The 18,663-nt window shown below is 44.4% G+C and overlaps 2 protein-coding genes across 2 annotated transcripts in view; one reads left to right on the plus strand and one right to left on the minus strand.

Moving 5' to 3' along the window:
* Positions 1–18,663, plus strand: part of LOC106593599 (NACHT, LRR and PYD domains-containing protein 1 homolog) — a 160,900-nt gene that overhangs the window by 41,550 nt on the left and 100,687 nt on the right. The window lies entirely within an intron of this gene.
* LOC123735261 (uncharacterized) overlaps positions 1–18,663 on the minus strand; it is a 55,679-nt gene that overhangs the window by 34,183 nt on the left and 2,833 nt on the right. The window contains 12 exon segments of the mRNA XM_082978274.1: positions 12,251–12,271; positions 12,357–12,489; positions 12,663–12,791; positions 12,949–13,205; positions 13,394–13,608; positions 13,741–13,805; positions 14,200–14,237; positions 14,802–15,565; positions 17,199–17,540; positions 17,542–17,758; positions 17,895–17,941; positions 18,461–18,634. Coding sequence (XP_082834400.1) covers positions 12,251–12,271; positions 12,357–12,489; positions 12,663–12,791; positions 12,949–13,205; positions 13,394–13,608; positions 13,741–13,805; positions 14,200–14,237; positions 14,802–15,565; positions 17,199–17,540; positions 17,542–17,758; positions 17,895–17,941; positions 18,461–18,634 — 2,402 coding nt within the window.

Genomic DNA, 18,663 nt, shown 5'->3' on the forward strand with positions numbered 1-18,663 from the left:
CCAACAGACTCGTACCCTGCCCCCACCTAACAGACTCTTACCTTTCCCCCACCACCTGACCCCACCACCCAACAGACTCTTACCCTGCCCCCACCACCCAACAGGCTCTTACCCAGTCCCCACCACCCAACAGGCTCTTACCCAGTCCCCACCACCCAACAGGCTCTTACCCAGTCCCCACCACTCAATAGACTCTTACCCTGTCCCCACCATCCAACAGACTCTTACCCTGTCCCCACCATCCAACAGAATCTTATCCTGCACTCACCATCCAACAGACTCTTACACTGCCCCCACCACTCAACAGACTCTTACCCTGCCCCCGACCACCCAACAGACTCTTACCCTGTCCCCCACCACCCAACAGACACTTACCCTGTCCCCCACCACCCAACAGACACTTACCCTGCCCCCACCACCCAACAGACTCTTACCCTGCCCCCACCACCCAACAGACTCTTACCCTGCCCCCACCACCCAATAGACTCTTACCCTGCCCCCCACCAACCAACAGGCTCTTACCCTGCCCCCACCACCCAACAGGCTCTTACCCTGTCCACACCACCGAACAGGCTCTTACCCTGCCCCCACCACCCAACAGGCTCTTACCCTGCCCCCACCACCCAACAGACTCTTACCCTGTCCCCACCACCCAACAGACTCTTACCCTGTCCCCACCATCCAACAGACTCTTACCTTACCCCCACCACCCAACAGACTCTTGCCCTGACCCCCACCACCCAACAGACTACTTACCCTGCCCCCACCACCCAATAGACTCTTACCCTGCCCCCCACCACCCAACAGACTCTTACCCTGCCCCCACCACCCAACAGACTCTGACCCTGCTCCCTCCACCCAACAGACTCTTACCCTGCTCCCACCACCCAACAGACTCTTACCCTGCCCCCACCACCCAATAGACTCTTACCCTGCCCCCACCACCCAACAGGCTCTTACCCTGCCCCCACCACCCAACAGGCTCTTACCCTGCCCCCACCACCCAACAGGCACTTACCCTGTCCCCACCACCCAACAGACTCTTACCCTGTCCCCACCACCCAACAGACTCTTACCCTGTCCCCACCATCCAACAGACTCTTACCCTGTCCCCCACCACCCAACAGACTCTTGCCCTGACCCCCCACCACTCAACAGACTCTTGCCCTGCCCCCACCACTCAACAGACTCTTACCCTGTCCCCACCACACAACAGACTCTTACCCCGCCCCCATCACTCAATAGACTCTTACCCTGTCCCCACCATCCAACAGACTCTTACCCTGTCCCCACCATCCAACAGACTCTTATCCTGCCCTCACCACCCAACAGACTCTTACCCAGCCCCCACCACCCAACAGACTCTTACCCTGCCCCCCACCACCCAAAAGACTCTTACCCTGCCCCCCACCATCCAACAGACTCTTACCCTGCTCCCACTACCCAACAGACTCTTACCCTGCTCCCACTACCCAACAGACTCTTACCCTGCCCCCACCACCCAACAGGCTCTTACCCTGTCCCCACCACCCAACAGGCTCTTACCCTGTCCCCACCACCCAACAGGCTCTTACCCTGTCCCCACCACCCAACAGGCTCTTACCCTCTCCCCACCATCCAACAGACTCTTACCCTGTCCCCACCATCCAACAGACGCTTATCCTGCCCTCACCATCCAACAGACTCTTACACTGCCCCCACCACTCAACAGACTCTTACCCTGCCCCCCACCACCCAACAGATTCTTACCCTGCCCCCCCCACCACCACCCAACAGATTCTTACCCTGTCCCCACCAAACAACAGACTCTTACCCCGCCCCCCCACCACCCAACTGATTCTTACCCTGTCCCCACCACCCAACAGACACTTACCTTACCCCCACCACCCAACAGACTCTTACTCTGCCCCCATCACCCAACAGACTCTTGCCCTGACCCCCCACCACCCAACAGACTCTTGCCCTGCCCCCACCACTCAACAGACTCTTACCCTGTCCCCACCACTCAACAGACTCTTACCCTGTCCCCACCACTCAACAGACTCTTACCCTGCCCCCACCACCCAACAGGCTCTTACCCTGCCCCCACCACCCAACAGGCTCTTACCCTGCTCCCACCACCCAACAGATTCTTATCCTGTCCCCACCACCCAACAGACTCTTACCCTGCCCCCCCACCACCCAACAGATTCTTACCCTGTCCCCACCACCCAACAGACTCTTACCCTGTCCCCACCACCCAACAGATTCTTACCCTGAACCCACCACACAACAGACACTTACCCTACCCCCACCACCCAACAGACTCTTACCCTGCCCCCACCACCCAACAGACTCTTACCCTGCCCTCCACCACCCAACAGACTCTTATCCTGCCCTCCCCACCCAACAGAATCTTACCCTGCCCCCACCACCCAACAGACTCTTACCCTGACCACCCCACCACCCAACAGACTCTTACCCTGACCACCCCACCACCCAACAGACTCTTACCCTGCCCCCACCACCCAACAGACTCTTACCCTGCCCCCACCTCCAAACAGACTCTTACCCCACCACCCAACAGACTCTTACCCTGCCCCCCCACCACCCAACAGACTCTTACCCTGCCCCCCCACCACCCAACAGACTCTTACCCTGCCCCCCCACCACCCAACAGATTCTTACCCTGTCCCCACCACCCAACAGACTCTTACCCTGCCCCCACCACCCAACAGACTCTTACCCTGCCCCCCCACCACCCAACAGATTCTTACCCTGTCCCCACCACCCAACATACTCTTACCCTGCCCCCACCACCCAACAGACTCTTACCCTGCCCCCCCACCACCCAACAGATTCTTACCCTGCCCCCCCACCACCCAACAGATTCTTACCCTGCCCCAACCACCCAACACTCTTACCCTGCCCCCCCACCACCCAACAGACTCTTACCCTGCCCCCCCACCACCCAACAGATTCTTACCCTGTCCCCACCACCCAACACTCTTACCCTGCCCCCCCACCACCCAACAGATTCTTACCCTGCCCCACCACCCAGATGTAATGTGTCATTGCTACAGTTGTAAATGTGTATATATTATTATCATCTTTATCGTCTCATTCACTTCTCTTTTTATTTTTTATTAATTTTGAGCTTCACTGTTGGAGCCCAGAACAAGAGAGAGATTTTCACTGTACCCAGGAATTACATCTGAGTCCCTGTCCATGTGACCAATTACATCTGAGTCCCTGTCCATGTGACCAATTACATCTGAGTCCCTGTCCATGTGATTAATACACTCATCTAATCTAATTAACAACGTTATTTAAAAGTGTTTTCTAAAATGTATTATTATTATTACAACAATACTGTTGATAGTTATTATTATTGTTATTATTATTAATAGTAGCATTATATATGTTTTGTTATTTGTATTACTGCTGTTACCATGACAACTATCTATCTAGTAATCATTACTTTTAATGCTGTTAACAAATATCAGTGTTATAATATTATTTCTGCTTTTGACGGTGATTTGATGGTCTCCAGAATGGAAAAGGTTGGGAACTGCTGAGCTAGTCAGTCACATCTGTGTGGTAACATGATAGGATGGGTAACCAATGATATACAATGATTCTGCAGCCCCAAAACAGACTGATTAGAATGTATAGTATATGATGTTACATTGAACTGTCACATCCTGAACCTTGTAAGGGGTAATTTTCTATAGTAGAGTGGTCAGGGCGTGACAGGGGGTGTTTTTCTTGCTTTCTGTTTCTATGTGGGTGTTCTAGATTTCTATTTCTATGTTGGGGTTATTGGGATGATCTCCAATTAGAGGCAGCCGGTTCTAGTTGTCTCTTATTGGAGGTCTTATTTATGTAGGGGGTTTTCCTTTTGTATTTTGTGGGTTGTTAATTCTTGAGTAGTGTTTGCCTGCTCTGCGTTACGGCTTTTGTTGTTTTGTTATTTAAAGTGGTTGGTGTATTGCATTTAGTTTCACGATTAATAAAAAGATGTGGAACTACGAACACGCTGCGTTATGGTCCGATCCTTCAGAAAGCCGTGACATGAACTAATCACAGTAATCACAGACCAACTCACACACACAGTATATACAAAGACACACAAAATACATTCCTTTTAATTTACATGTACTACATGTATTTGCAGAGATTCTGCACATCAGGAATATGATGCCATTTGCGTCATCTTTGGCTGATCAGTAAAGGTCCAGGGTCATGCTCAGGGGGTTACTATGGAGATAGAGGAATACGTAAAGGAGTGACAGGTTACACAACTCCTTATATGTCCTTCAGACACTCTCAAGTCATTGGTAAAGGAGTGACAGGTTACACAGCTCCTTATATGTCCTTCAGACACTCTCAAGTCATTGGTAAAGGAGTGACAGGTTACACAGCTCCTTATATGTCCTTCAGACACTCTCAAGTCATTGGTAAAGGAGTGACAGGTTACACAGCTCCTTATATGTCCTTCAGACACTCAAGTCATTGGTAAAGGAGTGACAGGTTACACAGCTCCTTATATGTCCTTCAGCCACTCTCAAGTCATTGGTAAAGGAGTGACAGGTTACACAGCTCCTTAAAACCTGTTACGGCTGGGGGTTCCGCTAGCGGAACGTTTCGACAACATCCGGTGAAATTGCGGAGTGCGAAATTCAAATTACATTATTAGATATATTTAACTTTCATAAAATCACAGGTGCAATGCACCAAAATAAAGATTAACTTCTTGTTAATCCAGCCGCTGTGTCAGATTTCAAAAAGGCTTTACGGCAAAAGCAAACCATGCGATTATCTGAAGACAGCACCCCATCATACAAACACATGACAATCATATTTCAACCCGCCAGGCGCGACACAAAATTCAGAAATAATGATATAATTCATGCCTTACCTTTGAAGATCTTCTGTTGGGCCTAACCCTAACCCCATAAACATCACAAATGGTCCTTCTGTTCGATAAATTCCATCGTTATATCCCCAAAATGTCCATTTATTTGGCGCGTTTGAATCAGAAAAACACCGGTTCCAACTCGCCCAACATGACTACAAATGATCTAATAAGTTACCTGTAAACTTGATCCAAACATTTCAAACAACTTTCATAATCCAATTTTAGGTATTTTAAAACGTAAATAATCGATCAAATTTAAGACGGAATATACTGTGTTCAATAGCGGATAAAATGAAAGTGGAGCGAGCTCCTGGGCGGGCCCCAAACAAAACAGTCAACTCGGCTCGACACTCAGAAAGGAAAGGGCTACTTCTTCATTACTCAAAAGAAAAACAACAACCAATTTCTAAAGACTGTTGACATCTAGTGGATGGCATAAGAACTGCAACCAGATGCCTCAAAAATCTAGATTCCCATAGAAAATCTATTGAAAAGAGTGAACTCAATTGTTTTTTTCCTGGATGGTTTGTCCTCAGGTTTTCGCCTACCAAAAAAGTTCTGTTCTACTCACAGACATTATTTGAACAGTTTTAGAACCTTTAGAGTTTTCTATCGAAATCTACCAATTATATGCATATCCTAGCTTCTGGGCCTGAGTGGCAGGCAGTTTAATTTGGGCACGCATTTCATCCGGACCTGAAAATACTGCCCCCATCCCAAACAGGTTAAATGTCCTTCAGCCACTCTCAAGTCATTGGTAAAGGGGTGACAGGTTACACAGCTCCTTAAATGTCCTTCAATGGTCAATGTGTTCCAGACGTGAGGCTCTCACTGAGAAAACTGCTGATAGACTGAGGTGGTTGTGTTGATATTCAGTCTCTCTCATGAACCTCTAACAGGAAAGCTGCTGATAGACTGAGGTGGTTGTGTTGATATTCAGTCTCTCTCATGAAACTCTAACAGGTCAACACTGTACAATATATTCATCAAATACATTTATGTTGAATGTGTGTAGGACTGACTGACCCTCCTGCTAGATAGGGGTCCAGCTAGGTACCTAGTGGAGGACTGACTGACCCTCTTGCTAGAAGATCCACACTTCCAGGAGGCTGCAGAAGGAGAGAGGCTGTGTGGTTGGTCCTTCAGTAAGTTTATTGGTATTATAGTGGTCATGTTTGATTGACATTTTCTGTACATTTTTGGGAGCCTGAATTAAAGCAACAGACAGCAAGAACATGTTGAACCATCCTGTCTGTCTATTCTGCCTGGTCTCCCCACACCCAGGGGTTGATTACAACTGTTGATCTGAAGCAGTGACCAAAGACAGGGGTCCAGCTCCACAAGAAGGTTGATCATCCTGGAACTAGACTCATTTCCTTTTCTCAACACCATGTCGATGAGGTCACGTGCCTTCTCTGCCCTCTCAGCTATCCCCTTTAGTGAGTCCTTTTCCTCACTTCCTTCAGACAGAGTGAGTTGTAATCCCATAAAGAATTGTCGTGTCTTTGGGGTACCATTAAACTGAAGACATGTTTATCAATTAACTCCCTGTAATTATTATCACGCGATTAAACTGATTAATCGTTTAATTGTAATTAACTAGGAGATCGGGGCACCAAGGAAAATATTCAGATTACAAAGTTATAATTTTCCTAATATAACTTTCCTATATTATAATATAGGCCGATTATCTTCTGGTTTAAATGGTGTATTTTACCTCGCGTCCAGTCTCATTCCAAACGTCGTAAATTGTTGTATCTGCACGAACCCAGTCTTTACTAAAATCATCCATACATCAATTGTCTTAAAATCATTTATTTACTACACTAAGTAATTAACAGAAAACATACAAACAGTAATTATCGTCACAAAGGATTGGTAGAGTAATGTGCCCTAATGGCTAACAGGCATGGCTGGTCTGTTAGACAATGGGTCATAAACGGTCAGCTGAGGAGGTACACAGAGTTCATTAATATTAACAATTGACAATTGAACGCTCACTCATTCGGGAACAATTGCAATCAATATATATTTACGATCAGTGTGTCGTCGGGATCCTTGTTGGAGCGTCGTTCTGATGGAGAGTTCTCTCTCTCTCTCTCTCTCTCTCTCTCTCGGTTAGAATGGATCTTTCAAAGCGACATTCATTAATGTCGTCATAGAATGGATGTTTCGTTGGTCTTCGCGTTCAATGATATAATTTACTTAGCTGCAGACTAATAATTAATATCAAAGACAGTTCTTATTCTGTCGGTATCAATAGTCTAAAAGTTAACCACGTGGTATGGTTCACTTTCAGTAGAGTACTTGGATGGTCAAACCTATGGGCCAACTCGCAATGGAGTGGAGGCCTGGTCTGGAGAAATGTAAATCAGGGTGGGTTTTATAGGTGACCCTAGAACAGGCTTGTCAAATGACGCCTGGTCCTGTCTGTGTCCCTGGGGGGTGTGCCGATGACTGAGTTAAGCTTGGTACAGAAATACAATTCTATCACATTAACATCAGTACATAGAATCTCAATGTATTACAAATAGCTTTATCCTTATTAATACATTTTATACAACCATGTGGATTCAAGTCTCAAGGCTGAGGCTATTATATAAACAGTTTTACGGTAATATGGCTATACTGTCTCTTCTGAGTATCACAAAATTGTACCAAGCGGACCAGTTCGTAGCTGGATTCTGCACCAATCTTTCATACCTTCTCCAGAACACAAATGTCGCTTGGCTCCCCAATTCTGTGAGTTGGAAGAATTTACTGTGTCTCTCTATGGGCCATGTGGCAAGAGATTCTCCTGGAATGTTAGTTTTTACAACCCTTTCACATAGGGCCTGGGTGGAGGGAGGTAGGTTGGGGGATGGTGCAAAGGGGGGGAGGGGGTCAACTGTCCTCCCTGTACTCAAAGAGGCCAACGTCATGACAGAATCTAAGGAAGGTCTTTGGTCAAGATGTCAACATGGTGGTGTGTATCTTTGACTAGCCTGACTATCAGCCTCCCCATCTGTATAGAACAAGAGATCATTCCAGTTCATTCCCTTAATTGTGTTTTCAAAATCGTTGTGGAAATTCTTTCACACAGAGACACTCGAAGTCAATCTGAAATGAATCATTGTTTATTGTCAGCGAGCTGGAGAGGTTCCAACCAATCAGGAGCTCTCCCTGGTCAGACCCAACTCAATGTACCATAGTACACATGTCAATCAGGATCTCTCCCTGGTCAGACCCAACTCAATGTACCATAGTACACATGTCAATCAGGATCTCTCCCTGGTCAGACCCAACTCAATGTACCATAGTACACATGTCAATCAGGATCTCTCCCTGGTCAGACCCAACTCAATGTACCATAGTACACATGTCAATCAGGATCTCTCCCTGGTCAGACCCAACTCAATGTACCATAGTACACATGTCAATCAGGATCTCTCCCTGATCAGACCCAACTCAATGTACCATAGAACACATGTCAATCAGGATCTCTCCCTGGTCAGACCCAACTCAATGTACCATAGTACACATGTCAATCAGGATCTCTCCCTGGTCAGACCCAGCAGTTGTCTTATAAACGGCTATACACAGACAAGTTATATTTGCATGATTTAGCATAATTAATAAATCATTACCGTTTTGTTCCATTCATGTGACCGACCAATACTGGTTCATAACATTTAACAGACCAACACTGGTTCATAACATTTAACAGACCAATACTGGTTCATAACATTTAACAGACCAATACTGGTTCATTACATTTAACAGACCAATACTGGTTCATAACATTTAACAGACCAATACTGGTTCATAACATTTAACAGACCAATACTGGTTCATAACATTTAACAGACCAATACTGGTTCATAACATTTAACAGACCAATACTGGTTCATAACATTTAACAGACCAATACTGGTTCATAACATTTAACAGACCAATACTGGTTCATAACATTTGACAGACCAATACTGGTTCATAACATTTAACAGACCAATACTGGTTCATTACATTTAACAGACCAATACTGGTTCATAACATTTAACAGACCAATACTGGTTCATAGCATTTAACAGACCAATACTGGTTCATAACATTTAACAGACCAACACTGGTTCATAACATTTAACAGACCAACACCTCACCAGTCTTCTTATCTCTAAGCTGAGACCTTGAAACTGAGATATCTCCTTCACAAAACAACATCTGGACTTACTGCCAAATTACAGCTACTGATAGTGAGGATTTGTACAGTCAGCCACTTGATGAACACACAAATTAGTTTATAGAACAGCACATGAATAAAACACAGACATTTGTTAAAAGAATAGCACAAACATAAACATTTCCCTTACAATCATTTAAGTGTCTTTGTCCACAGACTAGGAGACAGGCCTCAGCATCTTCAGATTAGGTGAAGAAGTGTCTTTATCCACAGACTAAGAGACAGGCCTCAGCATCTTCAGATTAGGTGAAGAAGTGTCTTTGTCCACAGACTAGGAGACAGGCCTCAGCATCTTCAGATTAGGTGAAGAAGTGTCTTTGTCCACAGACTAGGAGACAGGCCTCAGCATCTTCAGATTAGGTGCTACAAGACAGAGGATGGAGGAGAAGGGAAGAGAGAGATCAGAAAGTATGGAGAAGAATGAGGAGTGAGATACACCTGAGATAATGATGGTCCTATGATACACCTGAGATAATGATGTGATGATGATCCTATGATACACCTGAGATAATGATGTGATGATGGTCCTATGATACACCTGAGATAATGATGTGATGATGGTCCTATGATAGAACTATAACAAGAGACATTTATTACAGACAGCAACACAAAAACATGCTTCCATTCTGAAAAATACTTTCTCTTTGATCTGGGTAGCTATGTTTTTATTTGACCTATATTTAATCATTCCACATATTCAAGGGAGGGAGAAAAGAAAACGGTCTTACCTAGATTCACTCAAGTACTTAACAAGATGGTGTTCATGTTCAATGAGAGCTTTGAGACAAGCTCCCGTCACTTCTGGTCCTTTAGGGAGGACTGCATTCAGTAGTTCTCTCATTCGGTCCTGTTCAGTTGTTTCAGCTTTTATTCTGGAGTACTCTTCATCACCAATCATGCTCTTTGACGACAGATCATCTGCTATTGGCATTGGGTTTTTGACTCCCTGAATGAGTATAGCCCTGTGTTTCTTCAGAAACTCCTCAGCAGGAATCCCAGGGAGTGTTAATGCTGAAGGGGGTGAATTAAATGAATATGTCTTTAGGGTGAACAGCAGCTGTTTCTACATCATGCAGTCTCTCCAGTTATCATTCCCCTGATAGTCATTTCTTGTATAGAGCTGATTCCAGGGTTGTAGTCAATTCACATTCAAGTCAGTCAATTAAAATTAAATAAAATTACTTTTCTGTTTATTGAGAAGTCATTGAAAGTAGATGCCCTTTTCCAGTTATTGAATTGGAATTTCAGTGCACTTCCTGAATTGACTGACTTATTTGGAATTGACACCTACCCTGGCTGACACGATTGTCTATTCTACATAACATACAGAGCCTTGCAAAAGTGTTCATACCCCTTGGATTTCTCTATTGTGTTACATAGTGGGATTAAAATGGATTTAATTGTAATGTTTTGTCATCAATCTACTGAAAATAATCTGTAATGTCAAAGTGGACCTGTCCCCCATACATACAACATCTGGAAGGTCCCTCAGTCAAGTATCACATTTCAAGCACAGATTCAACTATACACAAAGACCAGGGATGTTTTTGAAAAGCCTCATATACAGCGCCTTCAGAAATATTCAGACCCCTTGACTTTTTCCACATTCTGTTACGTTACAGCATTATTCTAAAATTGATGAAATTGTTGGATGACAAAAAAATAATAATCCTCAGCAATCTAGTGACGCAGCTCACTATGACATCACAATGCCCCATAATGACATCACAATGCCCCATAACGACAAAGGGAAAACAGGTGTAGAATTTTTTGGCAAATGTATAAAAAATAAGACACAGAAATTCCTTATTTACATAAGTATTCAGACCATTTGCTATGAGACTCGAAATTTAGCTCAGGTGCTTCCTGTTTCCATTGATCATCCTGAAGTTGTTTCTACAACTTGGAGTCCACCTGTGGTAAATTCAATTGATTGGACATGATTTGGAAAGGCACACACACGTCTATATAAGGTCCCACAGTTGAAGAAACCTGGCACCATCCCGACGGTGAAGCATGGTGGTGGCAGCATCATGCTGTGGGGATGTTTTTCAGTGGCAGGGACTGGGAGACTAGTCAGGATCGAGGGAAAGATGAACGGAGCAAAGTACAGAGAAATCCTTGATGAAAACCTGCTCCAAAGCACTCAGGACCTCAGACTGTGGCGAAGGTTCATCTTCCACCAGCACAACTACCCTAAGCACACAGACAAGACAAGACAACGCAGGAGTGGCTTCGGGACAAGTCTCTGAATGTCTATGAGAGGCCCAGCCGGAGCCGGCCCAGCCAGAGCCCGGACTAACATCTCTGGAGAGACCTGAAAATAGCTGTGCAGCGACGCTCCCCATCCAACCTGACAGAGCTTGAGAGGATCTGCAGAGAAGAATGGGAGAAATTCCCCAAATACAGGTGTGCCAAGCTTGTAGCGTCATACCCAAGAAGATTATAGGCTGTAATCACTGCCAAATGTGCTTCAACAAAGTACCGAGTAAAGGGTCTGAATACTTAAGTAAATGTGATATTTTATTATTAATCAATTAGAAAAAATGTCTAAACCTGTTTTTGCTTTGTCATTATGGGATATTGTGTGTAGATTGATGAGGGAAAAAAACAACTGAATCCATTTTAGAACAAGGCTGTAATGTAAGAAAATGTAGAAAAGTCAAGGGATCTGAATACTTTCCTAATGCACAGTAAACTCTCATGTTTACTTACTTGTTGAACGGGTGTCAGTGACGTATTCTGTCACACCCTGTTCTGTTTCACCTGTCTTTGTGATTGTCTCCACCCCCCTCCAGGTGTCGCCCATCTCCCCATTAACCCCTGTGTACTTATTCCTGTGTTCTCTGTTTGTCTGTTGCCAGTTCGTCTTGTTTGTTCAAGTCAACCAGCGTTGTGTCTCAGCTCCTGTTTTTTCCCCAGTCTCTCTTTTCCTGTCCTCTCGGTTTTGACCCTTGCCTGTCCTGCCTCTGAGCCCGCCTGCCTGACCACAGTCTGTCCCTGACCCCACCTGCCGATCGGTACCTTTTGCACCCTCTCTGGATTACTGACCTCTGCCTGCCTTGACCGGTCTTTGCCTGCCCCTGTTACAATAAACATTGTTACTTGGACAGTCTGCATCTGGGTCTTACCTTGGTTCTGATAGTACTCATCTGAAAGATAAACAACATGAAGTTATATCACTATAAATAGCATCTGGTACAAAAGTACAAAGTGATGATTGACATGTGCTCCTACCTCGTGATACAATTTCTTTCCATACTGTCCTCTCATCATCACTGAATAACTCCATCTCAATGTCAATCCCTGTCATTTTCACAACCGCTTTGAAAAAGCTTGGTGTGGTGTCTCTATGTATGAGATGAATCCTCTGGAGGGAGAGAGAGAGAGAGAGAGAGAGAGAGAGAGAGAGAGAGAGAAAGAGAGAGAGAGAAGAGAGAGAGGGTGAGAGAGAGAAAGAGAAGGGGGAAGAGAGAGAGAGATCAATGCATAGAACTGTGACTTAAATGTCAGATTCATGTTCTTAGTCTACTAAAACTGTACCTGTGGATTGATGGAGGTAGAACAGGGAATGTTCAGTCTGAAGGAACTATTCAGTTCTAAGGACTGCTCTGGTCTTGTGATGGGAATCCTTTTAGACCCTTGAAACTTTGATTCCTGTTGTTCCACAGCCTGCGAAACGAGGCATGGAATACCCAGCCTGTCAATGTATAGTCTAATTCAAACATTATTCAGAAAAATAGCAACACACTTATCTTCATATAATGAGTGTCAACATAAACTGCACCACTGGTTAGTTAAGGTCATCTCTATAATAATGGTACCTCACCAGTATTTGGCCGGGGTTACTGGGGAACAGGTATAGGCGTGGAATTAGTGTTTCCTTCACCACTGTCAGATAGAGCATCAGCTCACAGTGGACATCTACGTTCCAAGACAGTAATCTCAGTATCAGAGAGATAGCTGAGAACTTGGGATGGAGAATCTTAGCATGGAATCTGGTGACCTCATGCACTTCCTCTAAAGACACTCCATGTTCCTCTACATGAAGAATCTTCATCTCATTCCTCAGGGAAGGGTTGGTCCCTGAACAACAAAATAAAAAGGAGACAGAAAGACAAATATTGTATTATTCATCCAACTAAAACACAAAGAATATGCAGTACCAGATCACAGTAAACTCAAACTCCCAGAATAGTTCATTCATTCATTCAGGAAGTGAAACTCAGTTACATGGAAATGTCTTTCTGAATACTATTTCTATATGGTTTTACCTAAACAGACAAAGTGTGGCAGATGAACTTCCTCCAGTTCACCTAACTCCATAGTGATGTCCAGCAATGGACCACCTTGTGTGTACTGCATGTCTTTCAGAAGGTGACTGTAGGGTTCCCAGTTCCTGAAGTGATACTTCAGAATGACATCTCTCTCACACAGCCAGCGGAGCCCAGACACTGTGCACTCATAACTCCCTTTGGGTGTCCTGTGTCTGAGGGCAACAACAAGATATGGTAGAGAGGGTCAATGGTCAAATGGAGATGTTGGATTAGAAGACTATTCCCAAAGGTAATGGGGAAATACACTAGCAAGTGGAATGAAATGTTAAAAGTAGCTATTTTACCTGAACATTGTCACTCCCTGGACAGTGGAAGTCAAGGGTTCAATCTGAAGCCAGTGTGTGGAGTCCTGAACAAGGACAAGCATGTCAGTAATACATATGGGGCCTGTTTCCTGGACACAGATTGAGTCTAGTGCTGGACTAAAAAGCATGCTCAATGGAAGTTTCAATAGAAAGTTCTTTAAGGTCCAAGACTAGACTTAATCTGTGTCTGGGAAACTGGCCCATTAACGAAAGTAACTAATCAAATGTATTTATTCAACGTTACATGGAATGCTGGGGATTTATCAATGAAACTGTCTAATGACAAAATATGACAACAGGTAAAATCCTGCATGACTACAAGCAGAACACAGGACTGTCTATATCCCAGTAAGAATGGTTGGTCAGTACACACCTGGCTTTGAGACTGTGCCTGACTCCTACAGTTATGTAAAAGTAACAATTGACATTATGACTTACCTCAACATGGTCACAAGTCTTACAGCTCTGAGGAATCCCTGAAGTCAAAAGTAGTTGTTACTTAAAATGGACAATCTCATGGAATAATGAATTAATAATTATTCATTAGACTTTTAATAAAAATGAATATATAAGTGAGCAACAGTCTCAGAATGTACACTCATTAGCATATCATAATCTGACATTAGCATTATATTAATTAATGTTTGTGGAAGCAGGAAACAACATCGTTCTGGTCCATGTTTTGTAGATGTTGGGGTCTGATTTCTGGTAGATCCTAGGATGAGAGCTTAAAGGTAGAGTCAGCTAAATGATGATGTACGAGCAGCACCACAGATATTGTGATGAGCAAGATGCCTGACTTCTCTCTCTCTCACAGTCACACACAGTATCTGCCCATGTGCAAGGGTTCTCTTCACTCTCTTACAGAGTGGTAGTCACGGGACCAAAACAGCGGAGACGTTTAGCCTTGCGCTACAATGCTCTTAGTTGTTATTGAAATTGACCCACAATGCTGTTTACTTTGTGCATCTACGTCATATTGCTGACTCTACCTTTAAGCTTGTTTTGACCAAATAGAAAACAATTATCAGTTAACTCACATTTCTCAGGTCCAGGCCTGATCCAACTCTCTCCACCATGGTATCTGGTGTTCTCAGGTCCAGGCTTGATCCAACTCCCTCCACCATGGTGTCTGGTGTTCTCAGGTCCAGGCTTGATCCAACTCTCTCCACCATGGTCTCTGGTGTCCTCAGGTCCAGGCTTGATACAACTCTCTCTACCATGGTCTCTGGTGTTCTCAGGTCCAGGCTTGATCCAACTCTCTCCACCATGGTCTCTGGTGTCCTCAGGTCCAGGCTTGATACAACTCTTTCCACCATGGTCTCTGGTGTTCTCAGGTCCAGGCTTGATCCAACTCTCTCCACCATGGTCTCTGGTGTTCTCAGGTCCAGGCTTGATACAACTCTCTCCACCATGGTCTCTGGTGTTCTCAGGTCCAGGCTTGATACAACTCTCTCCACCATGGTCTCTGGTGTTCTCAGGTCCAGGCTTGATACAACTCTCTCCACCATGGTCTCTGGTGTCCTCAGGTCCAGGCTTGATGCAACTCTCTCCACCATGGTCTCTGGTGTTCTCAGGTCCAGGCTTGATACAACTCTCTCCACCATGGTCTCTGGTGTCCTCAGGTCCAGGCTTGATACAACTCTCTCCACCATGGTCTCTGGTGTTCTCAGGTCCAGGCTTGATACAACTCTCTCCACCATGGTCTCTGGTGTTCTCAGGTCCAGGCTTGATCCAACTCTCTCCACCATGGTCTCTGGTGTTCTCAGGTCCAGGCTTGATCCAACTCTCTCCACCATGGTCTCTGGTGTTGGTAAAGCAGAAGGATAGACTGTGATTAAACTAAATACAACTTATAAAGGCTTTATATAGCATGCATACAGTCTTCATAAGACATACAACAAGTTTATAAGGGGTGAGAGAACAACTCCCTATGTAGGGCGCATTGCCTAAATGTGACATAACCCACTATGTCAACTTTCATATAGGCAATACCGACAGGTGACATTGCATATCTTGAGGAAAGCCCTTAGAGGTGTGAAGTCACCAGGTATCATGAGTTACATACCCCCAGGTAGTGATTAGAGAGAGAATGACATTACAGAGAGGCTGTTCTATTCAACAGGTTCTGATGCCCTCTAGTGGTTACAGAGAGAATGACATTACAGAGAGGCTGTTCTATTTAACAGGTTCTGATGCCCTCTCGTGGTTAGAGAGAGAATGACATTACAGAGAGGCTGTTCTATTTACCAGGTTCTGATGCCCTCTAGTGGTTAGAGAGAGAATGACATTACAGAGAGGCTGTTCTATTTACCAGGTTCTGATGCCCTCTAGTGGTTAGAGAGAGAATGACATTACAGAGAGGCTGTTCTATTTACCAGGTTCTGATGCCCTCTAGTGGTTAGAGAGAGAATGACACTACAGAGAGGCTGTTCTATTTAACAGGTTCTGATGCCCTCTAGTGGTTAGAGAGAGAATGACATTACAGAGAGGCTGTTCTATTTAACAGGTTCTGATGCCCTCTAGTGGTTAGAGAGAGAATGACATTACAGAGAGGCTGTTCTATTTACCAGGTTCTGATGCCCTCTAGTGGTTAGAGAGAGAATGACATTACAGAGAGGCTGTTCTATTTACCAGGTTCTGATGCCCTCTAGTGGTTAGAGAGAGAATGACATTACAGAGAGGCTGTTCTATTTACCAGGTTCTGATGCCCTCTAGTGGTTAGAGAGAGAATGACACTACAGAGAGGCTGTTCTATTTAACAGGTTCTGATGCCCTCTAGTGGTTAGAGAGAGAATGACATTACAGAGAGGCTGTTCTATTTAACAGGTTCTGATGCCCTCTAGTGGTTAGGGAGAGAATGACATTACAGAGAGGCTGTTCTATTTAACAGGTTCTGATGCCCTTTAGTGGTTAGAGAGATAATGACTTTACAGTGAGGTTGTTCTATTTAACAGGTTCTGATGCCCTCTAGTGGTTCGAGAGAGAATTACATTACAGAGAGGAGAGATAACTGGACATCGGTACATCCAACAGAACACATTAAAACACACCACTACGACTAATCTGTCTATAGGTCCAACAGAACACATTAAAACACACCACTACTACTAATCTAACTGTCTGTAGGTCCAACAGAACACATTAAAACACACCACAACTACTAATCTAACTGTCTGTAGGTCCAACAGAACACATTAAAACACACCACTACTACTAATCTAACTGTCTGTAGGTCCAACAGAACACATTAAAACACACCACTACTACTAATCTAACTGTCTGTAGGTCCAACAGAACACATTAAAACACACCACCACTACTAATCTAACTGTCTGTAGGTCCAACAGAACACATTAAAACACACCACCACTACTAATCTAATTGTAGGAATGATTCCAGAGGAAAACAAATGATAAAACATTGCTATGACTCACCTCTGAATGTCTTGGCCATCTATCTGACACTGGGTCACTGAGGAGGAGTAAAACCTAAACCCAAACCCAGGATAGAGGGGTTCAGTGAATGTGGTGTGTTCTGTGTAAAGGTGTGTCAGTGTACCAGAGGAGGACACACTATAGAAGGACAAAGTACCAGCTGGCCAGTCCAGATACACTCCAACTCTCTTAGAAACAGGACCAGAGATGGATCTCCAGACTCTAGCATGGAAAAATACTTTCAATTCATAACCTCTATCATAGCAGAATAAACTCAAGGACTTCTTATTGGCTCCAATCCTACAGTCATCCTCCTTTCCCTTTCTCTTCAGTCCTCTACACCACACCAATGACAGCCTCGGTACCATCCCTCTCCACCTCCCAGTAATAACGAGATCCAGATAAGCCTTCTCTGCAGAGAACTTGGGGATGATAGTCAAATCTGTCTGGATGGTCTTCATAATGCTGCTTCTCTTCCACCCATGTCACCTTCCTGTTCCCCTCAGACAGTATCAGGTTTGGGTTTACTGTATTTGGGTCCAGGGTGAGATGACAGGCATCTGTAGACAAAAGGAGAGTTTAATCAAACCACATCTTCATATAAAATGTTGTTTTGTAGGAACAGAACAAGTATTGATTAGTTACTATGTTACTATAGTTCTGAATATGTAGTTAATTAGGATTGAAGAGACTTACACTTCCTCAGCCCTGATTTCAGCCTGCACTCTCCACCATGATCCACACTGTAGGAGAAACAGGTTATTGACTGACAAAGACCTAATAAAGCAGTCAACATTTAAACCATATTGTTGTGTTCTGGTGCACTATCCAAGTTCATTACTAGAGACATACAGGTATTATATCCTACCTACTGCATACAGAACGGAGTACAATTCATTACTAGAGACATACAGGTATTCTATCCTACCTACTGCATACAGAACGGAGTACAATTCATTACTAGAGACATACAGGTATTCTATCCTACCTACTGCATACAGAACAGAGTACAATTCATTACTAGAGACATACAGGTATTCTATCCTACCTACTGCATACAGAACAGAGTACAATTCCACCAGGATATCAGAGATGCAGAAGAAGAGTATTCATGTGGTGATGATGTATGCTGTGTTGGAGTGCTCAGCCTGCTGAGTAAACTTCCCCTTAATTCTACCATCATGTCCTCATGTTACTGACCCTACTACACTACATATGACACAACCACTGCTCACACTATTAGGACATCTATTCTGACTTACTTCAGCTTCATCAGTTTATATGTGGGATCCACCAGAGCAGCTGAAAGCAGTCCTCCTGCAGAGTCTCCTGGGTGATTGTAGCTCAGGTCAAGCTCTTTCAGGTGGGAGGGGTTGGACCTCAGAGCTGAAGACAGAGCAGCACAGCCCTCCTCTGTGCCCAGACAGCCAGACAGCCTACAGAGAGACACACAACAGCTGTCTAG

The sequence above is a fragment of the Salmo salar genome, chromosome 08 (genome assembly GCF_965601325.2).
Source record: "Salmo salar chromosome 08, fSalSal1, whole genome shotgun sequence".
In the NCBI taxonomy this organism is placed as follows: Eukaryota; Metazoa; Chordata; class Actinopteri; order Salmoniformes; family Salmonidae; genus Salmo; species Salmo salar.